This window comes from Ictalurus furcatus, chromosome 25, assembly GCF_023375685.1.
Source record: "Ictalurus furcatus strain D&B chromosome 25, Billie_1.0, whole genome shotgun sequence".
In the NCBI taxonomy this organism is placed as follows: Eukaryota; Metazoa; Chordata; class Actinopteri; order Siluriformes; family Ictaluridae; genus Ictalurus; species Ictalurus furcatus.
The window spans coordinates 14,705,533-14,733,443 of NC_071279.1; the positions used below are offsets into that span (position 1 = coordinate 14,705,533).

A 27,911-nucleotide genomic window follows, 5' to 3' on the forward strand; every position below is an offset into this window, starting at 1 on the left:
AATCTTTACACTGACTATTGACAACTCTGTTATCTCTCCTTCTCTTCAGTTTAAGAGTCTGGGTGTCATCCTTGACAGTACTTTATCGTTTGAGGCACATGTAAATAACATTACATGGTCAGCATATTATCATCTGCAAAATATTAATTGTCTTCGACCATCTCTTACAACTAATAGTACTGCTGTCCTTGAACATTCATTAGTTACCTCTCATATTGATTATTGTAATTCTCTTCTCAGTGGTGTTTCACAAAAGCTTCTTCACAAACTTCAGATGGTCCAGAATTCCTCAGCACGGATCATTAAACGACACCATCGATTGAGCACAGAATAACTTATTCCGTTTGATATAGCTTTTGTATATTATTGTATACTGTTTCTTCATATAATGCTTATGTATCTTATTATTTGTAAGGTGTCCTTGAGTGTGTTGAAGGCACCCATAAATAAAATGTATTATTATTTATTATTAATGTTTTGTTTCATTTATATTTATTATTATTATTATTATTATTATTATTATTATTATTATTATTATTATTATTAACTCTTTCTCTCCGCCTTAAAATGCTGCTGATGTAGCAATCAATGTCTGTCTCCAGTAGATGGTGGTACTACTCGGACATGGAGTTGAAAAAGTTGGGAGGAAACCGTAGAACCTGGAGGAAACCCATAGAGATGAGGGAGAACATGCACAACCCCAGACAGACAGTAACCCGAGCTCAGGATTGAAAAGGTAACCCTGACTTTAAACAACCTTTTAACTGATAAGTCGACCACTTTGCACTTTATGGGTGAACAACTTCAGTATCATGTGGATAATTTATATTGTAGTTTTTTTTCCCTAGCCTCAAAGAGCCCCAAGTCTATGAGACATATTCGGCTACATTGACATCAGGTGGATTATAATGTAAGAATGTCTTATAAGTTTGTTTACATTTAGAGCATTATCAGGATTTGAAAATGCACAGACGACAAGGGTGGGATTTGAACCCACGCGTGCAGAGCACAACGGATTAGCAGTCCATCGCCTTAACCGCTCGGCCACCTCATCCTAGTGTGAAGAATTTAAGGTGGACTGAAAGAATTAATAATAATAATAATAATAATAATAATAATAATAATAATAATAATAATAATAATAATAATAATAATAATAACAATAATAATAATACATGAAACCAAACATTAATCATAAATAATAATACATTGTATGTATGGGTGCCTTCAAGACATTCAAGGACAACTTACAAATAATAAGATATAAGACACATAAGCTATATGTGAAGAAACAGTATACAATAATATATAAAAGGTATATCAAACAGAATATTCTATTCTAAAAAATTAGTGATTTAAAAATGTAAAGACTAGAACTATTACGTGTGTCTTGAGGCAAGGCATTCCAAAGACTCAGAGCAGTACACCTAAATGCTAATGCTAAAGACCAAAGGGATTGGATAGGTGAATAAACATGAAGAAGATCACAAAGATATGAAGGTGCTAAATTATGAAGAGCCTTATAAGTGAAAAGTAAAATCTTAAATTGAATCTGGTATCTAACTGGAAGCCAATGGAGTTGTCTAAGAACAGGAGACATGTGCTCAATCAGCTCATTAGCATGTAGTGACACCTACAAAACTCTCAGTGAACTACACCAATAAGTCTTTCACCTTAATCGCTCAGCCACCACATCCTGATCTTTTACTCAAATCCAATAAATCCAAATCCAATCTGATTTCTTAGTATTGCCATCTACCAATGACAGACTGCCATGTCAATAATATTTGACTAATAACAGGCAAGATGTGCTGCCCGAGTGGTTAAGGCGATGGACTGCTAACGTTAACGTTTTGTTTAATAAATTTTTTTCCCTCTTTCCATCCGAGTGAGCATAAACTCCCATAAGGATGAGGTGGCCGAGTGGTTAAGGCGATGGACTGCTAATCCATTGTGCTCTGCACGCGTGGGTTCGAATCCCATCCTTGTCGAAAGCCATGTTTTAAAACCCCATCACAAATTCCGCCTTTCCTACTCTCTATGCCTAAAGCTGAACAAACTCGTAATACATGACATCCTATTTGAATTCCAGACTGTATTAAGCTTCACGGCACAAAGTAGGATTGCTGGGGTTCTTTTCATAAATCTGAGAAATCATTGTCCAATGAAAACACCTTAGATTCCTGATCATTCAGCAGTCAGACTCCCTCTAATGATCCCTAAACACCAGCAGTGTCCTCAAAAAGGTGTAAGAACATCTCTTCTTTCTGAGGAGACTTAAAAGCTTTGGGATGAACACAGCAAGCAACTTTTAGCAGTGCACAATAGAAAAAGTGTCCTGATTGGGTGCATCACAGTGTGGTTTCGCAATCTGAGTGCAAACGACCAAAAAGTCATTGGGAACTGCATAAGAAATCATCTGCATGGATCTCCCTCAACTCCAGTACTAGGGTATTTATGTGTAAAGTTCAGTAACACTCTACCAGTATGTGTACAAAGAAAGAAAGAAAGAAAAAAGCTAGAATAAGAGCACAAGAAGTGGTTAAGGTGATGGTCTGTTACTCCATTGTTCTCTGCATGCATGGGTTCAAATCTTACCCTCTCTTACTGTACATCTTTCCTACTGTTGTTGACCAAACTTGTGCTACATTCCATCCTGGTTGCATTCCAGAGTGCAGTAATAAAAATTCTTGTTTAACACAAAACAATTTTACAGATTATCCCAGGAGACCAGAAATCTTACACCAGTGGCGTCCAATCGTGTCCAGAAAGGGCCGGTATGGGTGCAGGTTTTCATTCCAACCAAGAAGAAGCGACACTTGAGTCTACTGAAAGCCAAGATCAGCCTTGGCTCCACCTTGGTGGAAGCATAATATTCCACCTGTTTAATCTGTTGAGCTTGGCTTTCAGCAGACTCAGGTGTAGCTCCTGCTTGAGTGGAATAAAAACCTTCAAGCACGCTGGTCTTTTCCAGATAAAATTGGACACCCCTGTCTTACACGGACAGTTTGTGTCTAAGGAAGTGTTCACCAGGGGTCTGTACACATTCACACACCCATTCATACACTACACCAATCAGCCTACCATGCATATCTTTGGACTGGGGGAGGAAACCGGAATACCAGGAGGAAACTCCTGCAGCATGGGGAGAACATGCAAACTGCTGGTGTGAAGCGAACGTGCTAACCACTGTGCACAAAAAAAAAACAAAATATTTGAAGGGTAATTTGATCATTTAGTTTGTCTCACGTCCCATTAGATTACTCGGAGAGGGCGTGGTTTATTACCTATACTGCATCCAGCCACCTGGAGGGCGAGCAAACATTTTGGCTTCACTACACTTAGATAGAGACGCAAGGAAAGGAATCGAGGATGCACAAATAAGAAATGAAACGCACCCTCAAAACCAAGACGCAAGGAAAGGAAGCGAGGATGCACAAATAAGAAATGAAACGCACCCTCAAAACCAAAACCCGTTGATCTGACTCGCAGCCAATCAGAGCTCAGAACGAGGGTTATGTCACATAGACGGGGCGAGGCGTGAGGTCGTGTCGTTACCGGAGCGCCATGTTCGCGTAAACAAAAGAAATCATTTCCACACACACACACTAACAACTATGCGCTTTCACACACAAACTGACCACCACAGGACACAAAAACAATATGTTTAGAATTAATACGAGACACTGAGAACACGCCGAAGCTCTTCACAATGCCTTTGTGAGTATTATTTGTCTGTTTTCAACGTAAGAAAGTTGATAAGAAACCGGGACTGACGAGGCCTATGGTAACTTCGATTAGCTTAGCTTAGCATAGCATAGCATAGCTTAGCTTAGCTGAGCTGCTTTTAGTCGTTTCGAGGCGTGCAAAAACTAAACCAAAGCATGTTGGTAAAATCTTACTAAAATTTATACATTACAAAGTATTCACGCGTGGGAAATGACACTCTATGTTCTCGTGCACTTAACTGAACCGTGAAAGTATAGTTTCAGCCTAGCTTTCAAATGCTAACTAGATTAGCTGTTCACTAACAGGGCTGTCTTTTAAATGAACAAAATAATTCACTAGATATTTAACGCACCATGTGTAGTATACATGTATTTAGTCGGTTTTTCCTGCCCTATTGAGCGCACTACTTGTTCGACAGTGAGCCGTTTGGGACAGAACTGTAGTTAGCAAACATGAGATTAGGCTAGCTGTTCATTCAGAAGTGGTTTTATTTGAATAAATGCCCATTTTCTAACAGATATAGATGGTTTCCTGTCACTGCGAGCTTGGAAGTGATTACAATTAAGTGCACAGAAAAAGCCAAGGGCTAAAATGAAGAAAATTCACGTTATGTGTGATTTAACTCCACAGCTTGACCACACAGGGTAGGTCATTTTGTCTAGATATTTTTAACTCGGTGGTTTTAAAGCAGTGGAGAGAAGAAGAAGAAAAAAAGTCTTCTAGACTTGAGGTTTTTTTTTTTTAATCTTGAATATTTTGTACACGTCATCAAACTTGTTCATGAACAAATTGTTTGGTCATTTCTAGGGCTGGGTGATATGACAACAAATATCATATCATGATACTCAACCATACAAGCTGCGTATCACGAGATATACTTTAACTAACAAACTGTCTGCAAAACCACAGTAAAATAAACCAAAATAAAGTTCAACCGAGTTTGACGGTTCTTTTCTTTAACGCGTACAAAGACAAAGATGATCAAGTTTTTAAAAAGTGACCTCAAATCAACAGCATCCGTTCAGATCATTTAAACTGTAATGATTAAAATTGTGGGGAAAAAACCTACATCGCCATACCGACGATATCTCGGAAAAGTGTATCACGTGATCATTTATCACAATATCGACACCGTCAATATATCCTCTAGTCATGTACAAAATATAAATAATTTTGTTTTTCTGTGCCGTAAAAATCTCTTGTAGTTATCTGTATTATTGTTGTTATTGTTAATATTTTATCTCTACAGTCCAATTATGAGTCAGGCGCAACCGGCCCAGGACACCCCAAAGCATTATGGGATCACGTCGCCCATCAGCATGGCTCTGCCGAAAGAGTCGGACCTGGTGCAGACGCAGAAACTGGTGCAGGCGCTGAAGCCTTTCGGTGTGTTTGAGGAGGAGCTGGAGCTGCAGCGGAGGTGATGGCCTGTCATTTAATCTGTAAACATGACTCGTAGTAACTCGGAGTGGGAATCTTTTTAGTCCCCATATGACTCCATGCCGTTTAGATTCCACTACGGTTTTTAACTTTATCTTGGTGTGATCGAGCTCTCGCGTGACATGAGTGCTGTCCAGTTCTTTTCGTTCCTCTGATTGATCAAATATGCAAATAGTTGCTTTCCAATCTGAGGGTGCGGGTCTGAGTTTGTCTGTCTGCTTGCTATGCGTTCACATTAGCCTTCATCCTGATTAGTTTATTTAGGCCAAAAAAATATACATCTTAACAAAAATGTATTATTTTCCTATTATGATTAGTTTGAACTACCCCATCCAGGGTGTCCCTCTTGTGCCCCAGACCCCCTGCGATAGGCTCCAGCTTGCCCGTGACCCAGTAAGGATAAGCGGTTCAGAAAATGGATGGATGGAAAAAAAACAAAGGATGCAAGAGAAAATCCAGATTTAGGAATACAAAATTTCTCACCCCTGTTGGTAACATACCCCATACTGCCAAACGTATGTGTACACCTGACCATCGCACCCTTTTGTGCTTGTTGAACATCCCATTCTAGATCTATTCCCCCTTTGCTCTTATAATAACCTCCACTCTTCTGAGAAGGCAGGAGCATAAACGAGGTCAGGTGATGTTGGGTGAGGAGGTCTGGTGCAGACTCGACGTTCCAGTTCATCCAACAGGTGTTCAGTGGGGTTGAGGTCAGGGCTCTTTGCAGGACACTCGAGTTCTTCCACTCCAATTTTGTCTAATCAAGTCTTCATGGAGCTCGTTTTGTACACAGGGGCATTGTCATGGCTTTTTTCTTGAAACCCTTCCAAACAACTTGTGGTGATGTAGGTGACTTCGGATTGTAGTTTTGGAGAATTTCTGACCCCAAGACTCAACTAACTTCTGCAATTCTCCAGCTGTGATCCTTGGAGGTTTTTTTGGCCACTTGAACCGTCCTCTTCACAGTGCGTTGAGACGATATAGACACACGTCCAATTCCAGGTTGATTCATAATATTTCCAGTTGACTGGAACTTCTTAATTATTGCCCTGATGGTGGAAATGGGCATTTTCAGTGCTTGTGCTATTTTCTTATAGACACTTCCCATTTTGTGAAGCTCAACAACCTTTTGTTGCCCATCACAGCAATTTTCCTTGGTCTTACCCATTGTTATGAATGACTAAGGGAATTTGACCTATGTCTTATCTCATATTTATACCCCTGTGTAACAGGAAGTCATGGTTGAACAATTTCCTTTTCCTAGTCACCCAGGTGTACAAAAAAAATTGAAACATCAATGGGAATATACTTCAAATATATTTTTCTCATATGAATTCATAGGGTTGCCAATAATTGTGGCACACACACATTTAACAAAGATATGTAAGATGTCAAGAGGTGAAATATAATTGTATTTTCTCTGCACAGAATCCTGGTTTTGGGGAAACTGAACACGCTGGTCAAGGAGTGGATCCAGGATATCAGCACGTCCAAGGTGTGATGTTAGCCATGGGTATAAAGACTTGAGGCTGTGAATCTGTCAGTACATTTAGATAATATGGGAGCAGCATGTATCTTGTAAGAGGATCATTAACACATAGCAAGATGTGCTTCTCCGGAAGAAAAGATATGCAATATTCTTACCTTCGTGGTTTATATTTATGGAAGCAGTGGCGTAACATTCCTTTATTTTCTTTATCTCGACAGAATATACCTCCATCATTGATCGAAAATATTGGTGGAAAAATATTTACATTCGGGTCCTATAGGTTAGGAGTTCACACAAAAGGTGAGCTCGTAATCATTATTGTACTCTAGTAGTTACGGTTTTGTCTTTCATGCATTTTTAATAGCTAATAAAGTCAGCATGGTTTGGTGATTGATCTTTTGTTGAACTTCTCCACCTGCAGGTGCTGATATAGACGCTCTGTGTGTCGCCCCTCGACACGTGGATAGGTCCGACTTCTTCACCTCTTTTTACGAGAAGTTAAAAGAGCAAGAGGAGGTCAAAGACTTAAGGGTATGCCCTTAAAAAGATATAATATAGGCATGTGCTTATATACAGTTGTCATAAGTCTATATAAATTTCTTGTTTATAAAACTGTTGTATAAAAGCAGTATCACATGTGCAGTCGTGCTTTTGTACTGAATATCAGCACAGCTGGGATTACCGGTGATGTCCTGGGATTAACTCAGGTGACTTGTTGATATTCAGTACAACAGCACTCTTGCTCGTGTGATATTGCTTAATTAATGGTCACATAAAATCTGCTTAAGAGAGCCTTTGTGACACGTTGTGTGTTTTGCTCTTTAGGCTGTCGAAGAGGCGTTCGTCCCTGTGATTAAACTGTGCTTCGATGGCATTGAGGTATTTCAGTTTAATGAATCATCAGAATATACAGAATATACCGTCAGTCTCTTACGTCTTTGTTTTTAATGCTTGTGCCAGATTGATATCCTGTTTGCTCGGTTAGCACTGCAGACCATTCCAGAGAACCTGGACCTGCGGGACGATAATTTACTGAGGAACCTGGATATCCGATGTATTAGGAGTCTGAACGGTAAAGGATTTCTCTTTGCGTACGGTGTTTGAATGGCTGAGTGAAACATCGCAGTCGTTTATATCAGGTCTGTTTGTTCTGCTGTTGTGCTGATCTTTGTGCTCAGGTTGCAGGGTGACGGATGAGATTCTCCACCTTGTGCCCAACATTGAGAATTTCAGACTCACTCTTAGGGCCATCAAACTGTGGGCTAAACGTGAGTCTGGTTTTTTTCTTTCATTCTTTTTTTTTGTGAAACTTTTAGTGTTTTTATTTTTATTTTTTACTATATCATCAGACTACAATATGGGACAAAGCTCTGTTATGAAATGGATTTTTGTTGTATTGATCTCGACACACAATCTGATTCGCTCTCCAGTCTGCAGTGAAAATATAAACACAGTACAAAAGTGAGGGTCCATACACAGGTTCAGCTGCAATTAAAAGTCCTTTTGTACAATGTTTTATGGCATGACCGAATCTTCATGCTGCAAGCAGTAGAATAGAGAGATTTGTGTGTGTGTATACATAGTGCTGTGAAAATGTATTTTTGTGTATATCTCATACTAAATTGTTTCAGAAATTAAAACAAAATTTAAGATAGAACAAAGCTGCTATCGGTCAGTTCGTACAAATTTCTTTTAAAGATTTAATAAGATTTTTAATATCTCAGTAAAGCCTTTAGTTACATTATTTAGCACAATATTGATGTATCTTCATATCACCCAGCCCTACTGCCACAACTGTATGTTTATAGAGCACAGTACTTCTTATTTCTTGTACATATTACTGTACTTGGATATTGCGTAACCTGACAGCACCTTGCATGTAGACACGGTTTCACGTTGTTTACATGTACACAACTACTATCTAATAATTTCAGGCTACAGCCTTTCGAGACTGAAAAAAAAAAATTCTACCTTTCTCTACACGTTGCTTTACTGTATACAAGTAGTAGCACTGCTTAGATAACCAAAACAAAGTCTTACAATCTACAAAATACAGCTCTTACAATCTACAAAATACAGCTCTTACATGGCAGTGATATGGCAAAAGCAGTTGAAAACCCGCTGTGTTTAGAAAGGACGAGTGCAGTCAAAAGCAGTCATGCTGCAGCATTTTGCGTGAGGATTTAGGCCTCTCGTTGTGGCAGAATAGTTTCGCTTGCATGTGCAGCTTTTCAAAGAGTGCTTTAGGAGACGACAGCAAAAAAGACGTTGGTTTTCTGGAAGCACAGTTTTGAAAACACCTCACTGTACAGTACTGTAGTAGATAGTAAATAGTACTGTGTACTATTACATAAATGTGCTAGATTTTGGCGTTCGGTAGCATCTAAGAAAGTGATCTGGTGTATGATATAGCACAATGTTCAACACTCAGAATCTTCCATTTGGTCCAAAGCTCACTCAGGAGACTTTTGGGTTAGCATTTGCACTTCGGAAGTAATGGCTCATCCAAGCGTATGCTACATGACTTTCTTAATCTCAGAATTGTCGATCAGCTCACATTAAACGGCTTGAATCTCTTACGATCGGTAGTTTGTTGTTGTGGTGGTGTGAACACCATACGATTGCTCGCAGTCAAGGCGGACACACTACACGATCTCCAGATTCCGCCTTTTCAGGAAAACGAACGTCAGAGCTATCAGTCACGTGGCTTTCCTGTCTGCAGGAATCATGTCGTGTAGTCACCGAGCACCACAGTGATTTGGCGACTGGGTGTTCACCTCAACATGACCTTGATTTTAAGAATTTATGTTTCCACGTTTTAACCTCATATATTTTGCTCACCTGCTGGCTCACTAACTATAGCCAGTAGTCTTTTAAAAATCCGCAGCATTTTTGTTGATGCTTTCAGAATGCAGGCAGTGGTGCAGTTTTCTCCCTCAGCAGGTGATTTTGCACCACTGACATAAGAAATAGTGATTGGTAATGGAATTAAATTTGTGCCAGAAGTATCAAAGGTAACCTTTCAAGAAACGAACAAAAAATATACAACGAGAGAGAAGAAAAACACCCTGAAACTGAAAACTGAGAGCTCAGGGGCAGACATTCAACATGATCTTCAAATAGACAGCGTTCATTGTTAACAGTTTTTTAAGCTTTGTTTTCGTTAATCATGGTTTTTGAATTTTTACAGATAATAAAGTGGTGTGTGTGTGTGTTTTCCAAGTCAGTGAATGAACTTATTAAATATTTTGGATAGAAGTTAAAACCAAATTCCACCAATATTGAGATTAGATTTGAAAACCTTATGTTTGGTTTTAATTATATACCGAGGACGGTTTCCCAAGATTACGTGAAGAATCTTTTAGACTGTCTGTTTTTGAAGTTTCTATTATATTCATAATGCACATTTCTGTTACAGGCCACAACATATATTCGAACATCTTGGGTTTCTTGGGCGGCGTGTCGTGGGCGATGCTGGTGGCGAGAACGTGTCAGCTTTACCCCAACGCTGTGGCTTCAACCCTCGTGTACAAGTTCTTCCTAGTGTTTTCTAAGTGGTGAGACCTTTCCTTTCTTTTCCTTGTTGTGGTGTAAACATTCTGAGATAGTAGCTGCCAAGATGCCATAATTTATCCGTTTCACATCTTTTTTCCGTTACTGATATTTTAAACAGAATTTGTTTTTTTTTTAATGAAATTTGAACAGTATAATATATATATATAATAAAGTATAATAAAGCGTTGCTACTTCAGAAATATTCATTAAGGTGAAAACTTGTCACTGTTGAAGAATTGCAGCTTCAAGTTCATGTACTTCCATGTAAATGTAGTGCTTGCTGGTGGCTTAAAGATTATTTTTGTCAATGGTCACTTAACATAATGGAGTAAAATGCACACTTAGGCAGGCATGTAAAAATTTTTTCCACTGACTCTCTTTTTTTGTGTGTGTTAGGGAGTGGCCTAATCCAGTCCTTTTGAAGCAACCAGTGGAGTGCAACCTCAGCCTGCCAGTGTGGGACCCAAGGGTATGACCCTTCTTTATAAATGTTGATCTATAGACTCTTAATGTCTGTCCTTTCTACTCAAACTGTAGGATTTAACACCATCAATTGTTCTTTTTAATTTCTGCAGGTAACCCCGAGTGACCGGTACCACCTCATGCCCATAATCACACCAGCTTATCCTCAGCAAAACTCTACCTACAATGTGTCCGTGTCCACCAGGAACGTCATGATCGAAGAGTTCAAACAGGGTCAGTTGCATTTCTCAAAATTTCATTTAATATAATTGTGTTATTGCAATTGGATTAGCTAAGCAGCTAGTTATTGATTATTTCAGAATTACACCAGAGCACAAAACATTGGTGTGCTGTATATCCATTTCCACTGCAGGAACCTTTTCTGAAATCCAGACTTTTTTTTTCCCCCCACGGAACTTCAGGCAGGTTTCTACTCAAAGAACCAGGGGCAGTTTTACTTCCTAGACTGTAGTTGCTTGTAGATCAGGAACTATTTTTCTTGAGCATGTCATAATAAACATTGCTGATGGTTCATAAGCAAGCTTCACAGAATGATTACTCTTCTTTCCTCCATTTCGCTAACAAGCGAATACTAAAGCCTAGCATGGTGACTAGCAGAGCTTTCATTTCAGTACTTTATTACTGGCTCCAGTAGCACGCCTGTCTCAGTAAATCATGACTTTAGAACTTTATAACCTACAGTCACAATATGGCAAATATTGACTCGATTGTAATTTTCTGTACACGTGACCAGTGCTGGTTTTAAGAGTTCATTAATGTCGGCTCCATCAGGGGCGAATCAATTATTTATTAACTAATCCACAAGGCAAGTCAAAGCTCGCCCTGTCCTGTGTTTTGGTTGCCTGGAAACTAGAGGTTGACTGATAGTGGGTTTTACCGATACAGTTAACCAAGTTGGGCCATACCTGCCGATATCCAATTAATCAACCGATAGTTTTCAAAATTGATACTGAATGAAAACAGCACTCAAATTAAAATATTGCTTAACTTTATTGCAAAAATAAACAGCACTGAATGTACCATGAAAAATTTGAGCTTTTTTTTTTAAGTGAAATAATTATACAAGTTTTAATATATAAGAACTGTTAATAAATATTAAAGTAAATTGAATGATATACATCCAAACTGAACCCCAAAAAAATAACACTCCAAATAACAAATAAAATAATTCTTTATTAATCCCCAGATGGAGAAATTAGGGATAAATAAATATGGAGACATCCAAAATGAATAAAAAACTCTTAAAATAACACAACAAAATTTGTCAGGGATAGTTTTTATTTCTCCTCTAGAGGCCGCTCTCGTCCTGTAGAATGACAGGGGACTCTTCTCAGAAACTGCAGTAACAGACACAACTGGTAAAAACTCTGAGATTTTTGCCGATAACTGATTATTCCAGCAACTGGTTATCAGTGCCGATTGATTGGTTTTGCCCTCTACTGGAAATTTTATTGATACATAATATATTTAAAATAAATTATGGCAAGTTAAATAAGTGTGTTAGTGTAGACAAGGGGAAACTATTTCATCATTATCTTCTTCTAACAAAGTTTTTAATGCAGCACTTTGCATCCTTAACAAAACGTCAACAAGTCGTTGGCCGGTGTTTTGGCTATGAAATGTGGTGTTCTGTCCTGACATCGCACATAAAGGTTATTTGAGTCTGGCTAATGTCTTTATTTTCTTTCAGTATGTTTTTTACCTTGAAGTGACTGTTACTTTATAGAAGGAGTGTTAGTGTATATGACTACTTTGTGCTGCACTTGTTAGTGTTTCCACATACCTGCAATTCCTCGTTCTGAACAGACTGTCATCTGTGCAGATTCATGTAAAATGAGTAGCACTAGGTGAAGTTACAGATCTAGGTGAAGTTTACAGGTTCGAGTGGCCAATAAATCTCCAAGGATCACAAGGAGGATTGCAAAAATTAGTTTTGTCTTGGGGTCAGAAAGTCTCCAAAACTACAATCCGAAGTCACCTACATCACCACAAGTTGTTTGGAAAGTGTTCAAGAAAAAAAAAGCCTCTACTCTCATCCAAAAACAAACTCGAGTGTCTTCAGTTTGCCAGACACTACTGGAGCTTCAAATGGCATCAGGTTCTATGGTCAGATGAAACCAAACTAGAGCTTTTTGGTAATAAATGCCAGATGTGGTTTTGGTGCACACAGAGAGGTAGCCATATGGAAATTTACTCTCCCTTGTGCAGGCATGTTTCTTTTTGTTGCTCTATATTGTTCCTTTTCCACACAAGATCAGCCCAAAGAGGTCCTCTTTTACTGTATACCATATGGTCATGCGATTGAACGAACCTCAACACCTGAGTGTGTTTCCTAGATGGGAATCAGCTGTGATTGAAGTTATGCAAATAGATCAATCAGCTGTTTCTCAGTAGTAATGGAATAAAATACAGGGGATATGTGTTTCAATTCACAATATGAACAGCTGTTCACTTTGACTTTATCCTCTAAGTTAGGTTTAGAACATGATGCCTGTTCTGACATACTGTGTGGAAAACATTTGTAAATTTGGCAGTAAAAATCCATTGTTTTGGTCTTGGTTGGGCTTGTGTGTAAAAGAAGTTCAAGCATTTTACATTTGTGCTAACTGAATGCATTTTGTGTCAAAGCAACAAGAAATGTGTTAATTGTATAGCCTACACAGACAGATGTTGTGCTATCTGTGTTAAGAGTTTAGGAAAATTGTTAAAATTATTGAAAAAATTGTCATAGCAATCGAGGAAAAAAAAAACTGTAAATGAAAACCTGAGTGTCTTTACCAGAAAGCTTCAAATGGGCCATGGTTGGATCTTCCAGCAGGATAATGATCCAAAACATGCATCAAAATCAACACAAAAATGGTTTATTGACCACAAAATCCAGGTCCTTCCATGACCATCCCAGTCCTCTGACTTGAAACCCATAGAACAGCTGTGGGGTGAACTGAAGAGGAGAGTCCACCAGCGTAGACCTCGAAATTTGAAGGAACAGTCTCAGATCCCTTGCCATGTCTTCAACCTCATCAGGCATTGTAGGAGAAGACTCAGAGCTGTTATCTTTGCAAAGGGAGCTAGCACAAAGTATTGACTAAAAGGGTGCCAATAATTGTTGCACACCTATATTTAACGAGTTTTTTTTTTTTTTAATAAACCTGTGTTTTGTTTGCACTTGTTTATCTGTGAGAGCAGAGTATTTTTGGGAATTTTTTCAAATATCAAAGGGTTAAACAATAAAGACAATTTTTCACAGCCGCCTTTGCTCGCATTTACCAAGGGTGCCGATATTAGTGGAGGGCACTGTAAGTGTTTTTGTGGAGCACTTTAAGCCAAATGAATGTAAAAAGGCATTTCATTTAATTAAATCTCAATCATGTTATTTGGTGAAATGAATGGACTTTTGACTATAAGCACAATAAGTCTTGCCAGCTTTCTTTCACAAATATTGTAAGGACAAGGGTTGAAAGCAACATGGAAAAAAACTAATTAAAATTTCCTTTATTAAATATAGGAAAAATATTTTCGAACCCCGTCAGCACCTTAGCCATCTGCAAACCCGGTGAGAACCCTGATTATGTTTAAACATACAGTACGATGGGGTCAAAGTCTGAGCGCACTGAAGCTTGAAAACGCTTCTATCTGGCATTCCTTTCTAATTTAATACAACAGTTTTCATTACATATTATATTATTGACAACAACTTGAGTGAAAAGTAGAAAATTTTTTAATATTTACATGAATTCAGAGTTTCTTAGTATTTGATACATCCTCATTTTGCTTTAGTGAAAATGTGCACTCGAGCATGGACTCCAAGTTTCTGCAAAACTTCATAATCCATTTTATATTAAATCCATCACGATGTCGTCTGAGCACACGCTTCAATAGAAGAGATTAGATACGAGGAAAATCGGACCTTTTGTACAAAGCAGTTAACATGGTCAATAGTGCACATTTGCTTACGTTTAAATAGGGACGTAACGGTGCAGAATCTTGGATGTTAAATATTAAACAAACAGTTACCTTCATTGTTTTAAATATGTAAAAATTCTCAAACCTTCTGTTTGTTTCCAATTTTAAATGGGAAATAAATTCCCGGATTTTCAATGTGGTCTCAGATTTTTGGACTCCGCTGTACATACCAAGTGAAAACAGAAAAGTTGTCACCCATATGTGTTCACCGGGCAGCTATGCATTAAAAACCAATAGCCCAGACACAAACTCTACTTGTTTCGGGAGCCCAGGTTACCATCAATTTCAGCCTCCTCCAAGTACAATGAGCCATTTTGCTTTTGCTGTATGTGGAGTCGTCAGAGCTGTTACGCAGTTTGCTTCACTTCTGTCATGGTCAGGGTTCCTGCAGTGCAGTAGAAACGCCTCCCAAAACTCAGCCTTCTCATTCCGGTTTTGTCTTTTTAACCTTTGCACTGTGGTTCTTTGCTCCAGGTCTGGCCATCGTGGATGAAATACTGCAGAACAAAGCAGACTGGTCCAAACTATTCGAAGCTCCAAACTTCTTTCAGAAATACAAGTATGTATTTAGCTGTTTATCCTGTTGTACATACATGACCAGGTTACACTATTTGAATAAAGATTTCTTTTTCAAAATAACATACACACCACCCCCTTTACACCCCTTCATAACTCTCGCTTGCATCATATGTTGTGTGGTGATACAATTTGCATATGAACTAAATAAAAGAGTAATTATGGAGTTTATGCGAGCACTTTGCAGTAGCACAGAATTACTGTCTCAGTGTTTCTTAGCTTTACATTTCTGTTAATTCATATGTAATAATTTTGTTTGACTTAATTACTGTAGAAGCGGCAATCATTTTTGAAATAACTGTATTTGTCATTCCTAAGGTAGGTATTTATTTAAGTGAGAAACAGATAAAAAAAAAAAAAAGCTATCTCCTGTCATATAATTGTCTACAATAAAAAGTTTTTTAAGTCGTTTTCACACTTGTGTTTTTTTCCGGACATTCGAGCCCTGAGTTTGGTATGATTGAACTGGGAACGTTGTTTTGGAGCCCAGGAGCGGACCAGAGATCCGCGATCCTCTTGAAAACGGTCAATCGAACCCACATCAGGTTTTGAAGCTGTCCAAGCTCGGGGCTGCCTGCTTTAATGGTTTAATGTCACTTCCTGTTTCTATTTTCATGATGCTGGGGGAAAAACCCCACACTTTCATAAGACTGGAGCACTGAAATTAGCTCACATTTTTGGTACGAGCACTTTCACTGAGAAAACCGCCCCTCATATGCAGGTATATATGGTATATCAGGTATTCCTGAATGTTGCCATGCATCCAAAAAGTTTTAAAAAAAAAGCGCTTCAAATTGTTGGTACCAATGGAAAATAATAAACAGCAAACGGATAAACATAGTGCCTAACATTTTGCAAACATAGTGCACAAAATTGATGTATGGAATTCAATTTAATCCCCGGTTCAGTAGGAAGTCTGTGTTTGGGACGTACAGTCTTATCCACAAAGGGCTGCTGTGAGCACAGGTTTCAATTTCAAACAAATGGCTCCTGCTTGGTTGGAATGAAAACCTGCCCCCACACCGGCTCTTTGCGGAGGTGATCAGACACCTCTGCTCTCTGTGAATGCAAGCCCAGAATCGGTCCTGAGTCCAGACTCAGGGTCAGCTATTGCTGGTATTCGGACCAAGTGTGAAAACGTCCTTAGTTTATAATTTGTACGATATATTTTTCCAGTCAGTGATTTTTATTTGATATATAATGTTATCTTTTCGTAAACATTTAGTAACACATGTTTTCAACTAGATGTAATGACACGTGAGATTAACGTGTCGGTTAAAACATCCGTGTGTTAGGGAAGTAAAGTTCACAGACTAGAACTGAAGCAGAACATGTTGCTTTTCCCTGTGCGTCATGTTTGTCTTTTCTGTGTATTGTATTGTGTTATCTAAATATCTCACATGTAATGAAAACAATTTTAGCCATTTGTTGGTTTTTTTTTTCTTCATCTATATTTCTGCCCAAGATGAACTGTACAGTTTTCCCCTGCACATTGACCATGACGTCTTGTTTCTCGTAGTTCCAGTACAGAATTAAAGGAATACTTATGAAATTGAAGAACTTGCTTTAAAATCTAACAAGGAAGATTATAGTTACGAGTTTAGCAGAGTCTTCACACACTAATGAAAGACATTATTATAATAATTAAGCATTTATATAAAATAAAGTTTGTATGTTGGGGGGAAATTGTGTATATTTCATCGTTACTGTCTTTAGTGTTGAAAATAAGGACAACTTTTCTAATTGTCTGTAGAAAATGTGATCATTCAACCAACAATAATTTAATGTAATCGACGTATTGGTTGATTTTGTCTAAATAAGCAGCATTTAGACAAATGCTAAATTTAGGTAGAGGGTGCTATCCTACTGCAAATGACTTGGTAATGAATTCACTTGACTGTAATAACTGTTAAAATTGGGTTTGTGTGCACATCGCTGTAAACAACTCCCAGGTCTTGTACTAATGCTACGATTTAGACAAAATCAATACATTTTTATTAGGATTTGTATTCACTCCTATATAAAATGTTTTAAAGATCAGTGGGGTGAACATCGTTAATACGATGCAGCTTGGGTAGAGCTTTGCCGTGACGATGTTTTTTCTTCTTTCTTTTTTCCTTTTCAACTTAAAATAAATGTTAATGTGAAATTGTGTACTGTTTTATTTTTTCCCCAAATACTGAAAAATATCGACTGAGAATTGAAAGATTGTGTCCTATAAGAGTAGTGATTCATTGTTTTTTATACACATCATTTTTGTTATTAATATGGCCAACACTTTCCTTTGTTTTGTTCATTTTTTATCAGTGCCCCAATTTTGAGTGAGATTTGTTTGGAGAAAGTGTCTGGAATTAACCGGACCATTGTGTAGGCACGGATGTTTCTGAGCCACTAGTCGAAAGTAGAGAGGGCTGAAGAAGTAAACTGAACTATACTATATACTAAACTTTGGTCTATATATATATATATTATATAATCATGGACACTTTTATATTAACGTCCAAGAACTGCAATTTTTTTTTTTTAGACAGTACAGTTTTTTTTTGTGTGGATGTGGTATTATTTTATTTATTGATTGATTGATTGATTGATTGATTGATTGATTGATTTTCCCCTTCTTCTCCCCTTTTTCCTGAATAGACTAATTATGCTGCATCAGAGTATGTAAGCTCAATTAACTTTAGGTCTCGGATATAACCCTGGGGCGCCCGTAGCCTTCCCGGAGTTTAGTTAAATGACCTCTGTCTAAAGGATGTAATGGCATTGTTCTTGTGTTTTATGTTCCAAGGCATTATATTGTGTTGCTAGCAAGTGCGCCCACTGAGAAGCAGCACCTCGAGTGGTGAGTAGACCATGCTGAGTCACAGGGTTGGTATGATGAGCCTTGAATAATACCTTTCACACACCATCCAGAGAGCCTGTGCAGTAACACACTCTTTATAAATAGAGTCACGTGCAGACTTTTTAAGGATCTAATTTCCAACAGGGTCGGCCTCGTCGAGTCTAAGATCCGAATCCTGGTGGGAAGCCTGGAGAAAAATGAGTTCATCACTCTCGCACATGTGAATCCACAGTCGTTCCCAGGACCCAAGGAGAGCAATAAAACGTGAGTGTAGTAGATTCGCTTTACTGCAGATCAATTTCAGAGCATGTTGGAAGTTTTTTTTTTTTTTTGTAATGTTTGTGTACAGGCCAGAGTTCAGTACAATGTGGGTCATTGGTATCGGGTTCAGGAAAATGGAGGGGTCTGAACATCTTAACGTCGACTTGACATACGATATACAGTCATTCACAGACACGGGTAGGAAATCCTATTCTATAGTATATATTCTCTCTCTCTTTATATATATATATATATATATATATATATATATATATATATATATATATATATATATATATATATATATATATATATATATATTAGTTATGTGTATATGTATGTGTGTGTGTGTGTATGTATACATCTACACAAGATGGCAGCCACACTCTCTTTCTCTCTGTGTATCTATGTATATATGTGTGTATATATTTAAATATTTAGTTTGGCTGCCATCTTGTGTACATGTAGTTAAAAGCATGTTGTTGTGGTGCCTCTGGTGAAAGAAGCTAGCAGTTATTAGGTGATAAGTGAGATCAGACTAATCAACTAAAACAGTGCTTAATTAATATTGAAACTTTAAAGTAGAACCCACAAATTGAGAATTGCTTTTCCAGTTTTAGATTTGTGCATTGCATGAAATTATTGTTAAACTTCCTCCTCAGTTATAATCTGAAGAAGAAGAGCTTATCGCAGTGTTATTCCCAGCCTGATTGTGTTGTGTTTTTTTGCCTTATAAATGCAGTGTACCGTCAGGCCATTAGCAGCAAGATGTTTGAGACTGACATGAAAATAACGGCGATGCACGTGAAGAGGAAGCAGCTTCACCAGCTCCTGCCAGACCTTGTTATCCCAAAAAGGAGAAAGGTGAGCAACATTCTGTTTCGTATGAACCGTGTGGTTTTGTCTGTGGTTTTGTCTGCTGTGTCAGTGTTTAACCATTTCTGTCATCCTCTGCACTGTAGCATTCGACTGAAGGCCTGCGTGCTGTCAATGAGGGCAGTGTGGACTTGTCTCTGGACAGTGATAACAGCATGTCCATGCCCTCACCCACCGGTACCTCCAGCTCTGCCAGGACTTCCTTCTCTGCCAGTCCTCACCGGTGAGCTCCTCACACACTTGCTGAGTAGTCACAACCAAGTCGTTTCAAACAACTAAATTGATAGGCTGTCTTTATTAATTTGGTACTCATTTTATATGCTATTTAAAAAAAAAAAAATCTATGAATGTTGTAGTCTACCTTCTGTAGTTTATCTTCCAACTCTGATCCAATATTTTATCACAATACATCAAAGGCAATTTTATACTCTGTAGAATTTGTGTACAAATGTGTTGTTTCAGAGTCAGGCTTATTTTATTATCCAGTTTTTTTTTTTTTAAAGAAAAGGATAAAAATAATTTTTTACAATACTTTGTATGGATAGTCATGGTTATTTCCACACATGTGCAGCTCCACAGGGACCACTGCGAGCTCAGATTCTCAGGGGAAGACGGACACCTCGGGAGGCGTGAATCCTACTGCAGGTGTGTGTCCATGTGTTCAGGTCTTCCGTCAAAGTAATACGCTGCCTGTGTACCTCAAATGAAAATATGTTTTTAGTAATATGCAGTAATGTCTTTTTAACTAGATAGATGCAGTGATTCGTGTGTGTGTGCATGAGAGAGAGAAACAGCTCTCTCTGTGTTTTATTCTGAGAACTGGATGTCTGATGTGTAGGTTTGGTTCACAGCCAGCCTCGTTGTAGCATTTGCAGCGATACTAGAGCCACCTGAAAACTGTGCTTTTCTGCTTTTTCAGCTAAAACATCCATCAGACCAAACACGAATAAAACTTGCAATTACTTTCGCTTCCTTCCGACCTTACCTAGATGAACTTTGACCTGTGGATTCATGAGCCTCAGTCTAGTGAGCCAATGTAAATCTGGTGGGACCCTGGGTATCTTTACTCATTGGAGCAGCTGCTAATTGCTAATAATAATAATAAACTTTATTTTATAGAGCAACTTTGAAAGCAGCCTCTCAAAGCGCTGTACACAAAATAAGCAGTACACAGAAAAAATAAAAAAATGATAAAAGTTAATAAGAATAACGACAATAATAATATTAATAGAAGTAGACATCAGCAGCCAAATGCAATTTAAAAAAGTAAGTCTTAAGTTGAGCTTTAAAAATGCCCAAGGTCTGAGCTTCCCTAATTGCTAAGCATTGGTCACTCCAGATGTTTGTCTAGAAAAAAAAAAAATAGCCATCTTGTCCAGTGATATGCAGAGTGTTTATAGTAAAATCATTTTTTTTTTTTCTCTCTCTCTGCCTGCTAGGATTGTTTTGTTAGCAATGTTGGCACATCTGCATCGTAACACCATTTAGTGGCCATGTTCAGCCTCTTTAAACACAGCGGGTCATTGTGTAATGCTTTGTCCTCTGTTACAGCGTGTCTGTCAGAGCCGAAGACCTCCAGCGGGAGCAGTCCTCCTCAGGAACAGAGGAGACCAGGCTCACCCCTCCATGATGAGAACTCCAAGAATCTCCAATTGCAGGAGGTATATGCAGAGCGCTCCTGCTCACATACTTGAATCCATTTCCTGTGCTCGCTCGTACAGTATAGAGTATTGTTTTGTGTTTGTGGGAAAGTTTCCTTGGTTTTGATTGTGCAGTATGAATAGATTTTGAAGTTATTTTATTAGTAAGACAAGATGGTCTAGCAGCTGTCTCTTTATGTGGCGTTCACGAGGCTATCAGCCACCCTCAGTAGACTCATTTAAAAAGCAGCTGAAAATACATTTTGATTTTGCTTGCTTATTCCGGTTTTTAAATGGTTTATTAAAGTTAACTTTTTTGTTTCACAATGTTTAAATGTTGCTATCATCCTGTGCGCTGTAGCATTCGACTGCGAATGAGGGCAGTGTGGACTTGTCCATGGACAGGGATAACAGCATGTCCATGCCGTCGCCCCCCAAGACATCCTTCTCTGCCAGTCCTCATCGGTGAGCCACACACACACACTCGGAGCGAAATATTCTGAAAAAAGCAGTCGATAAGAGTCCAGCGTAGGTGGGAACTCCTTTAATACGGATTAAAAATCATCTCAGGGAAATTCCTCAAGAAATCGGGTGAGAAAACGCCAAGAATACATTTCTAGAAATTCTAGGCAAGAAGGGTGTCTACTTTGAAGATGATAAAATACTAAATTATTTTGATTTATTTTGGATTTTTTACCACAACATAATTCCCATAGTTCCATTTGTGTTACTCCAGAGTTTTGATGACTTTAATTATTATTATTATTATTATTATTATTATTATTATTATTATTATTATTATAAAATGTGGAAAATAAAGAATGAGTGAGTCTAAACTTTTGACCGGTAGTGTGTATATACATTTTCTGTCGTTAGTCTTAGTTTGAAATCTTGTTGTTGGAAACTATATACAAACTGAAATAAGTGGATCAAATGTTTTAGTGTGATGCATGAACTGTGATCGTGATTATTAGAAAGAATTGTTCACAAAATTTTCTAAGTCTGACTCGCTTTATTTCATTCATTCATTTATTTATGTATTTTTACATTTTGCCGTGCTGATGCATGGATGAAAAAGATACAGGGGATTTAGTGAGCACTGAACCACATGCTGCATTTATCTGATTGAACTTGTCTGTTCTGAGAACTAGTTTGGTTAATGAAAACTCTTGCTCTGATTGGCTGCTGCAAGATTTTCAGTAAATAAGGTTGGGGAAAAAAAAAGTTGAGTTATATTCATTTAACAGTTTTAAATAAACAAAATTTATTTTAATAACCGGGTTTTTTTTTCCTTTATGTTTGCACTTCATATTTCTTCTTAGTCAAGTTGAATTCTCTTTTTTTAATGTGAATTATCTTACTTGTTATTCTTAAAGAGCTTCATTTTCAGTGTATGAAGTTGAATTATAAATAACCTTGTTGTTCCGGCATGCGTTCAGCTCCACAGGGACCAGTGCCAGCTCAGATTCTCAAGGAAAGATGGACACGTCAGTAAACACGGGTCCTGCTGCAGGTATGTGTGCACACATTGGTCTATTTAATACAGTGTATGTTTATATCATGGCTCTGTACATGTCCTAGAAAGACGGACAACAGTGTAATGCTCAGTTCTGTGTTACAGCTTGTCCTTCAGAGACGAAAATACCCAGTCCTGCGAGTGCAGGGAAGAGACCGAGCTCACCGCTGAATGATGAGCAGGCCAAGAAGCTCAGATTAGAGGAGGTAAAGCCAGAGAAATCCTACTTCATATTGAAATATTTTGGGACTACAGAATATGCTTCATGTGATGGCAGTAAATGTCAATTAATAATGAATCAATGTAATGAATTATTAAATCCTTTTTGCTTTTTTTTTTTTTTTTTTTCGTTTAACGTTCTTACGTTTCTGGCAAATATTTGATGAATTTTTTTTTAAATTCTATTTTATATCCTGCTTTTCCCTATCAATGCATTAAATTCCTTTTCACTGTAGGATTCTACCTCAGAATCGGTGGACCAGGCTGCTGAATTTTCTCAGGTAGATACACGTGTTGGTTTTCTCAGGAATATCTCACACCGTTAACAAATGTGTAATTTTTCTCCGGTCCGTATTCCGTTTCTGACGGCGCTAATTGTTTATTTGTTGCAGGCTAGCGATTTCACCGCTTTAGACGGAGAGGTGAAAATGGAGACCGAGGCAGCGGTGAGTAGAGACGTGTTTTTCTTTCGCATGTATGCACGTATATGAAGGCTTGAGCTGCACGCATACATTAAAAACACTGATATATCTTTGCACCATGTTCCTTATGCACAGGAGTCGGATGCAGAAGGGAAGATACCACCGTCTCGGGTACGACGTTATTTAACTGGAGTGTTGTATCTTAACGTTTAATGAATAGGCATTCTGTCATTTTCTTTTTTTTTTGTACGTGTAAAGTAGGGCCTAATTAATTCATTTAAAAAATAATCATAATTGACTGTCAACGCTGAGCTTAAGTAAAGTTGTCTAACTGTTAATTGAGTGCTGCATTAAATCATGTTTTAAGTGTCTATTTAGTGGCATACATATTCATGCATTGTTTATTGGTTTTGGTCGAGTTGAATTGTTTTTAGATTTAGCATTTAAAATGATATACTCAAGTTATACAGCTCCGCCTTATTTGGACTCTGAAGTAATGTACGTTTATAATCTGCAATATGAAAGGAAAAACCCAGTTTTGTATTAGAAATATAATTTCACTATTATTGTGAAGCCCTTGCACAATGAAACAGGATCCAATGCCCTATTGCTTTTCTTTTCAGAAAACGTCCAGTACTGATCTATCTGATGTTCCTCTTCCTCCGGCTAACCCCATCCAAGTGGTGAAAAACTCCATAAAGCTGAGACTGAGTAGATAGAATCAGTTAGGCCTCTCATTCAACCTGCCTTCACAATAGCAAGTAACAAGCTGGCGGTCGATTATGTATTTGCTGTGAAAGTGCTCAACGTTGAGTCGCAGTGCTGGCGACAGGGTGTAAATCAATGTTTTAATTAAGATTTTCTTAATTGTATGCAATTTAGTTATGACGGTGTAACGCAACAGATTCAAACGATTCCTCGGACGTGACCAGTACGAGATCCCCCTGCCATCCCCCCCCCCTTGGAAGAAGGGCTCGTACTGAACTCAGTATTAAAATACAGAAATAGTGCAGTGATGTGTAGAAATTACACAGTAAACTGTTTATAACTCAGCAAGAAACATTTTATACAGTAACTGTAGCAGTTGCTACTCGCCGACTGTAGAAAGTTGAACTGGCTTGAGCGATTTGTCCCTTGCTAATGTAGAGACTGCGTTAAAGAGCCTAGACCAGGGCCCCATAGCTGCACTGTCTCGTACAGAGCACCCTTTCAACACTCCTCGAAGGCTTCCTACACAGAGTTTGATTCGATCCACCAGAGGGCGACTCTGCACTTCTGTAAATTCCCTGATGACTCTACCACCACTTCTTGCCTCCATGGAGAAAATAACTGAATATGTGCTTTTTTTTTTTTTTTTTTTTTTTTTTTTTTTTCCTTCCATGCGCCCACAACCTCATTGTAACGACTAGACGTGTTTATGCGAGAGCTCGTGCGCGTAAAACTTTATTCGCATCTTCCTGTACGTCCTCGGACACGGATGGCGTTTCTTGAAAACGAGCGTGCTTTTCATTTTTGTGATTGTGTATTAATGTGGCATATTTTATAGAGGGATTGGGAGCCAATCCGCTGTATATGAAGATTATTAAGAGATCGGGATCGATTAAACCGCATTAAGATCATCAGGACTAATGAACATTTTATATAAAATGTAAAGAGATGTGGGAAAGAATATCTGACCAAAATAATCTCTAATCTGAGATTATACCATTTAAACATGTTTCGTCGTGACAGCATCAGGCGGTCGCTATAACATCAGGTCTAACTGCTAGATTCATTTTATTTTATTTTATTTTCCATTTGTTGTCTTCTTTTACCTTGTGTAAATCCTTTATAATGAAAATGTGACAAAAAAAAATTATGCATTTATTTGCTTTGGGTCTTTTCTTTTTATGTCAGGATTTTTATTACTAATCTGAAATCAGTGATGCATATTTAAATGCATTTTGATCTCGCGTTATTAGTACATAAGCCCAGATATTTTCTGTCTCAAACTCTTGGAAGTGATGAGATGGAAATCAGAGCAGTCGCATATGAAGCTTGGAATTAATAATAGTTTTTGATGCAGAATGATTTAGTTGATTTCACGAGATGTGCACAGGCTTTCCGCTGATACGTTAGGAGATTTGTTTGTCTTAATTACCTTTGTAAATTGTATGGAGACACAACAGTACAGCTGCTCCAGTATTGCTGTTTATTCCACTATGTACAAAAGCATAACTCTTTGGTTTCGTCAAATCCTCAGTTCTTACTTCACTTCTCGCAGGCTAATTTGTAAAAAAAACAAGCTGTTGTGTTTTTTTTGTTTGTTTGTTTGTTTTTTTTTTGCCACAAATAAAGTTGTACAAAATTACAAAGAAATGATCTTGTTTAAAATCCTAACGACACACAACACTAAAGACTCAGTGTGTGTGTGTGTGTGTGTGTGTGTGTGTGTGTGAGGGAAGTGTTCATCCTTAGGGAACCTGCTGTGGATTGTTCCACATGAATACGCTAAACATCTGCACTTCCCAAAAACAAATTTTGCCCAAATCTTACTCTTGCTTCAGTGGATAATCTCAGCAGGGTACTGTAAATTTGTACGTACGAACTGCTGCTGTAATCATAAAGCCTGTCCTGTACTCATCCCAGAACTCTGATTCACAGTCTGCTCATACAGAACATCCTTTCAGCACACTTACTGCCTTACACTTTTACACCTGTATACTGTAATGCTTCTCTCGAGGTTTTCGAGCCATCTCAGGGGACTTTCTCCTCATCACTGTCATCTCTGGTTTGTTCATTAGGGGTCTAACTCTACATCTGGATTGTGGACTGCGTTGTGACATTATTTGAGCACTGTCCGAGTAGTTACAGTTCAGTGAAGGATCAAACTAATAAATTTCACCTCAACGTAAAGAGGGTTCATCGGCCTCAGGCTTGCATTGAAGCATCGTGGAGTGTCTCACACAAAACCTAGCTTGATTTGCATATGAAATAAGAGTAAAGACAACATAAGTTTCGCCAGACCTTTTTAAATCTGAATTCTCTGGGTTCCTCATACTGGAGCTGAGATTCACGGGCCATATTGTACATAGTTACCCTCGCTACCCTCGCCTAGAAAAACATCGGCTGATCCCCCCCTCCCAACTGTGAGCTTGTGCCCATTGTACATCATATTATTATTATGATGATTTTTTCGCTGACAAGAGTGGAACCTTCTCTTGTATCCCATCTGCCTCAGGGTACAAAGTATTGTGTATTCTGTATTCATGCTTTTCTGCTCACCACAGTTGTAAAGAGTAGTTACTTTAGTTGGGCGGCTGTGGCTCAGGTGGTAGAGTGGGTTGTCCACTAATCATAGGGTTGGCGGTTCGATTCCCGGCCCACATGACTCCACATGCCGAAGTGTCCTTGCGCAAGACGCTGAACCCCAAGTTGCTCTCAATGGCAAGTTAGCGCCTTGCATGGCAGCTCTGCTACCATTGGTGTGCGTGTGTGAATGGGTGAATGAGACACAGTGTAAAGTGCTTTGGATAAAAGCGCTATATAAGTGCAGACTACTTACCATTTAGTTGACATAGCGTTCCTGTCAGCTCAAAACAGTCTGGCCATTATCCGCTGACCTCTCTCATCAGCAAGGTGTTTCCGCTCGCAGAACTGCTACTCATTGGATGTTTTTTTTATTTTATTTTTTTTTGTAGCCTTCTGTGTAAACTCTAGTTGTGCTTGCAAATACCTGGAGATCAGCAGTTTCTCAAAAACAAAACGCATGCCAGTGTCACATTTGATATGAATATTATCTGAAGCTTTTATCCTGTATCTGAATGATTTTCCGTTGCGCTGCTGCCATATGTCTGGCTAATTGCATGAATGAGCAGGTGCTCAGGTGTTCCTTTTAAAGTGGCCGGTGAATGTATGTTACATTACAAGCCATTTTCTGCACGCTAACATAAACGAAAGCTTATTTGTACGTCATGTCCTGTCCTGGTGTCTTACCACCAGGACAGAAGCTACACCACAGCTCTTATATCCTGCACATTTAATGAACTCTTTTTGAATTTATTTATTTATTGAATTTAAATCCCTTTTTTTTTGTTAATCGTTTATAGCCATTCGTTGAAAAGTTTTTAGTGGCCTTAAACCAAGTTCCAATCCTAAACGTCCACTCTTTCTTTAAGTGAAATAGGATTGATCAGTGTCTTTTATTTCCAGTGTTTCTTTGTGCAAGTTTACTAATAAGTGCCTGGTTCACTTGGCTTGCTAGTGTATTGTTTTGTCATTTCTGCTGTGTAGGACAGGAGCAAGAATTGATCTAAATCCTTTTTTGGGGGAAATTAGTTTATGTTCCTAGATTAGTCAATATGCAAAAACGTTTTAAAGAACAAGTTAATCTCCAGAATTAGTATTGAACACAAACAAGTAGTCCGGAAAACAGAAATTAAACATCTCAGTGCCCTTCAAACGATAAATGACTGAAATCTAATCTAGGAAGTAGCACTCAAGATCATGGGTCTCTACAAGAAACCCATGATTCTTTAAAAAAAAAAATAAAATAAAAAATCCACTCAAATTTCCCAGTTAAATATGATTTCATAATCTTCTTACTACTCGGGGGAAAATGCGTGACTACTTCTAAAAATTCAGATATTGTACTATTACAGTTAGAATACAATATAATAGCATTTCCATAGCCCCAAATGAAATAGAGCTCTACATTGCATTTCAGACTGTGAAACTTTGTGCATGCTGCAAAAAGATCTAATTGGATATAGAAACTGTCTCAATTCATTCTGAGAAAGGCATGACGATTTCCATCTGCAGCTTCGGAGACGGATTTCTTTCTGAATGCCTTTTAAAAAAAAAAAAAAAAAAAAAAAAAGGATTGGATTGTTGCTAAGTAACGCCTTTTTTTTTTTTT

The 27,911-nt window shown here is 38.1% G+C and overlaps 1 protein-coding gene and 2 non-coding genes across 3 annotated transcripts; 2 read left to right on the plus strand and 1 right to left on the minus strand.

Moving 5' to 3' along the window:
• Nucleotides 1-972: 972 nt before the first annotated feature.
• Nucleotides 973-1,054, minus strand: trnas-gcu (transfer RNA serine (anticodon GCU)). Its single transcript has one exon. It is a non-coding gene; the product is annotated as a tRNA-Ser (tRNA).
• An 855-nt stretch (nucleotides 1,055-1,909) lies between these two features.
• Nucleotides 1,910-1,991, plus strand: trnas-gcu (transfer RNA serine (anticodon GCU)). The gene has a single exon. It is a non-coding gene; the product is annotated as a tRNA-Ser (tRNA).
• A 1,442-nt stretch (nucleotides 1,992-3,433) lies between these two features.
• On the plus strand, nucleotides 3,434-25,394 carry papola (poly(A) polymerase alpha). Its single transcript, XM_053614032.1, has 26 exons — nucleotides 3,434-3,720; nucleotides 4,979-5,149; nucleotides 6,601-6,667; nucleotides 6,880-6,961; nucleotides 7,083-7,192; nucleotides 7,487-7,540; nucleotides 7,622-7,733; nucleotides 7,840-7,929; nucleotides 10,080-10,218; nucleotides 10,613-10,685; nucleotides 10,792-10,912; nucleotides 15,137-15,221; nucleotides 18,027-18,080; nucleotides 18,225-18,344; nucleotides 18,430-18,539; nucleotides 19,084-19,205; nucleotides 19,304-19,440; nucleotides 19,789-19,862; nucleotides 20,769-20,878; nucleotides 21,219-21,322; nucleotides 22,297-22,370; nucleotides 22,479-22,579; nucleotides 22,829-22,873; nucleotides 22,985-23,038; nucleotides 23,150-23,185; nucleotides 23,638-25,394. Exons 1-26 carry the CDS (start codon nucleotides 3,713-3,715, stop codon nucleotides 23,731-23,733), a joined length of 2,349 nt encoding a protein of 782 aa, XP_053470007.1. The 5' UTR covers nucleotides 3,434-3,712; the 3' UTR covers nucleotides 23,734-25,394.
• The last annotated feature ends 2,517 nt before the right edge of the window (nucleotides 25,395-27,911 follow it).

Excerpts from the sequence above, each read along its gene's own strand:
- papola (XM_053614032.1), top strand. Across the intron at positions 15,222-18,026 it reads AACTTCTTTCAGAAATACAA|GCATTATATTGTGTTGCTAG; the intron begins GTATGTATTTAG and ends TTATGTTCCAAG. Across the intron at positions 18,540-19,083 it reads ACAGTCATTCACAGACACGG|TGTACCGTCAGGCCATTAGC; the intron begins GTAGGAAATCCT and ends TTATAAATGCAG.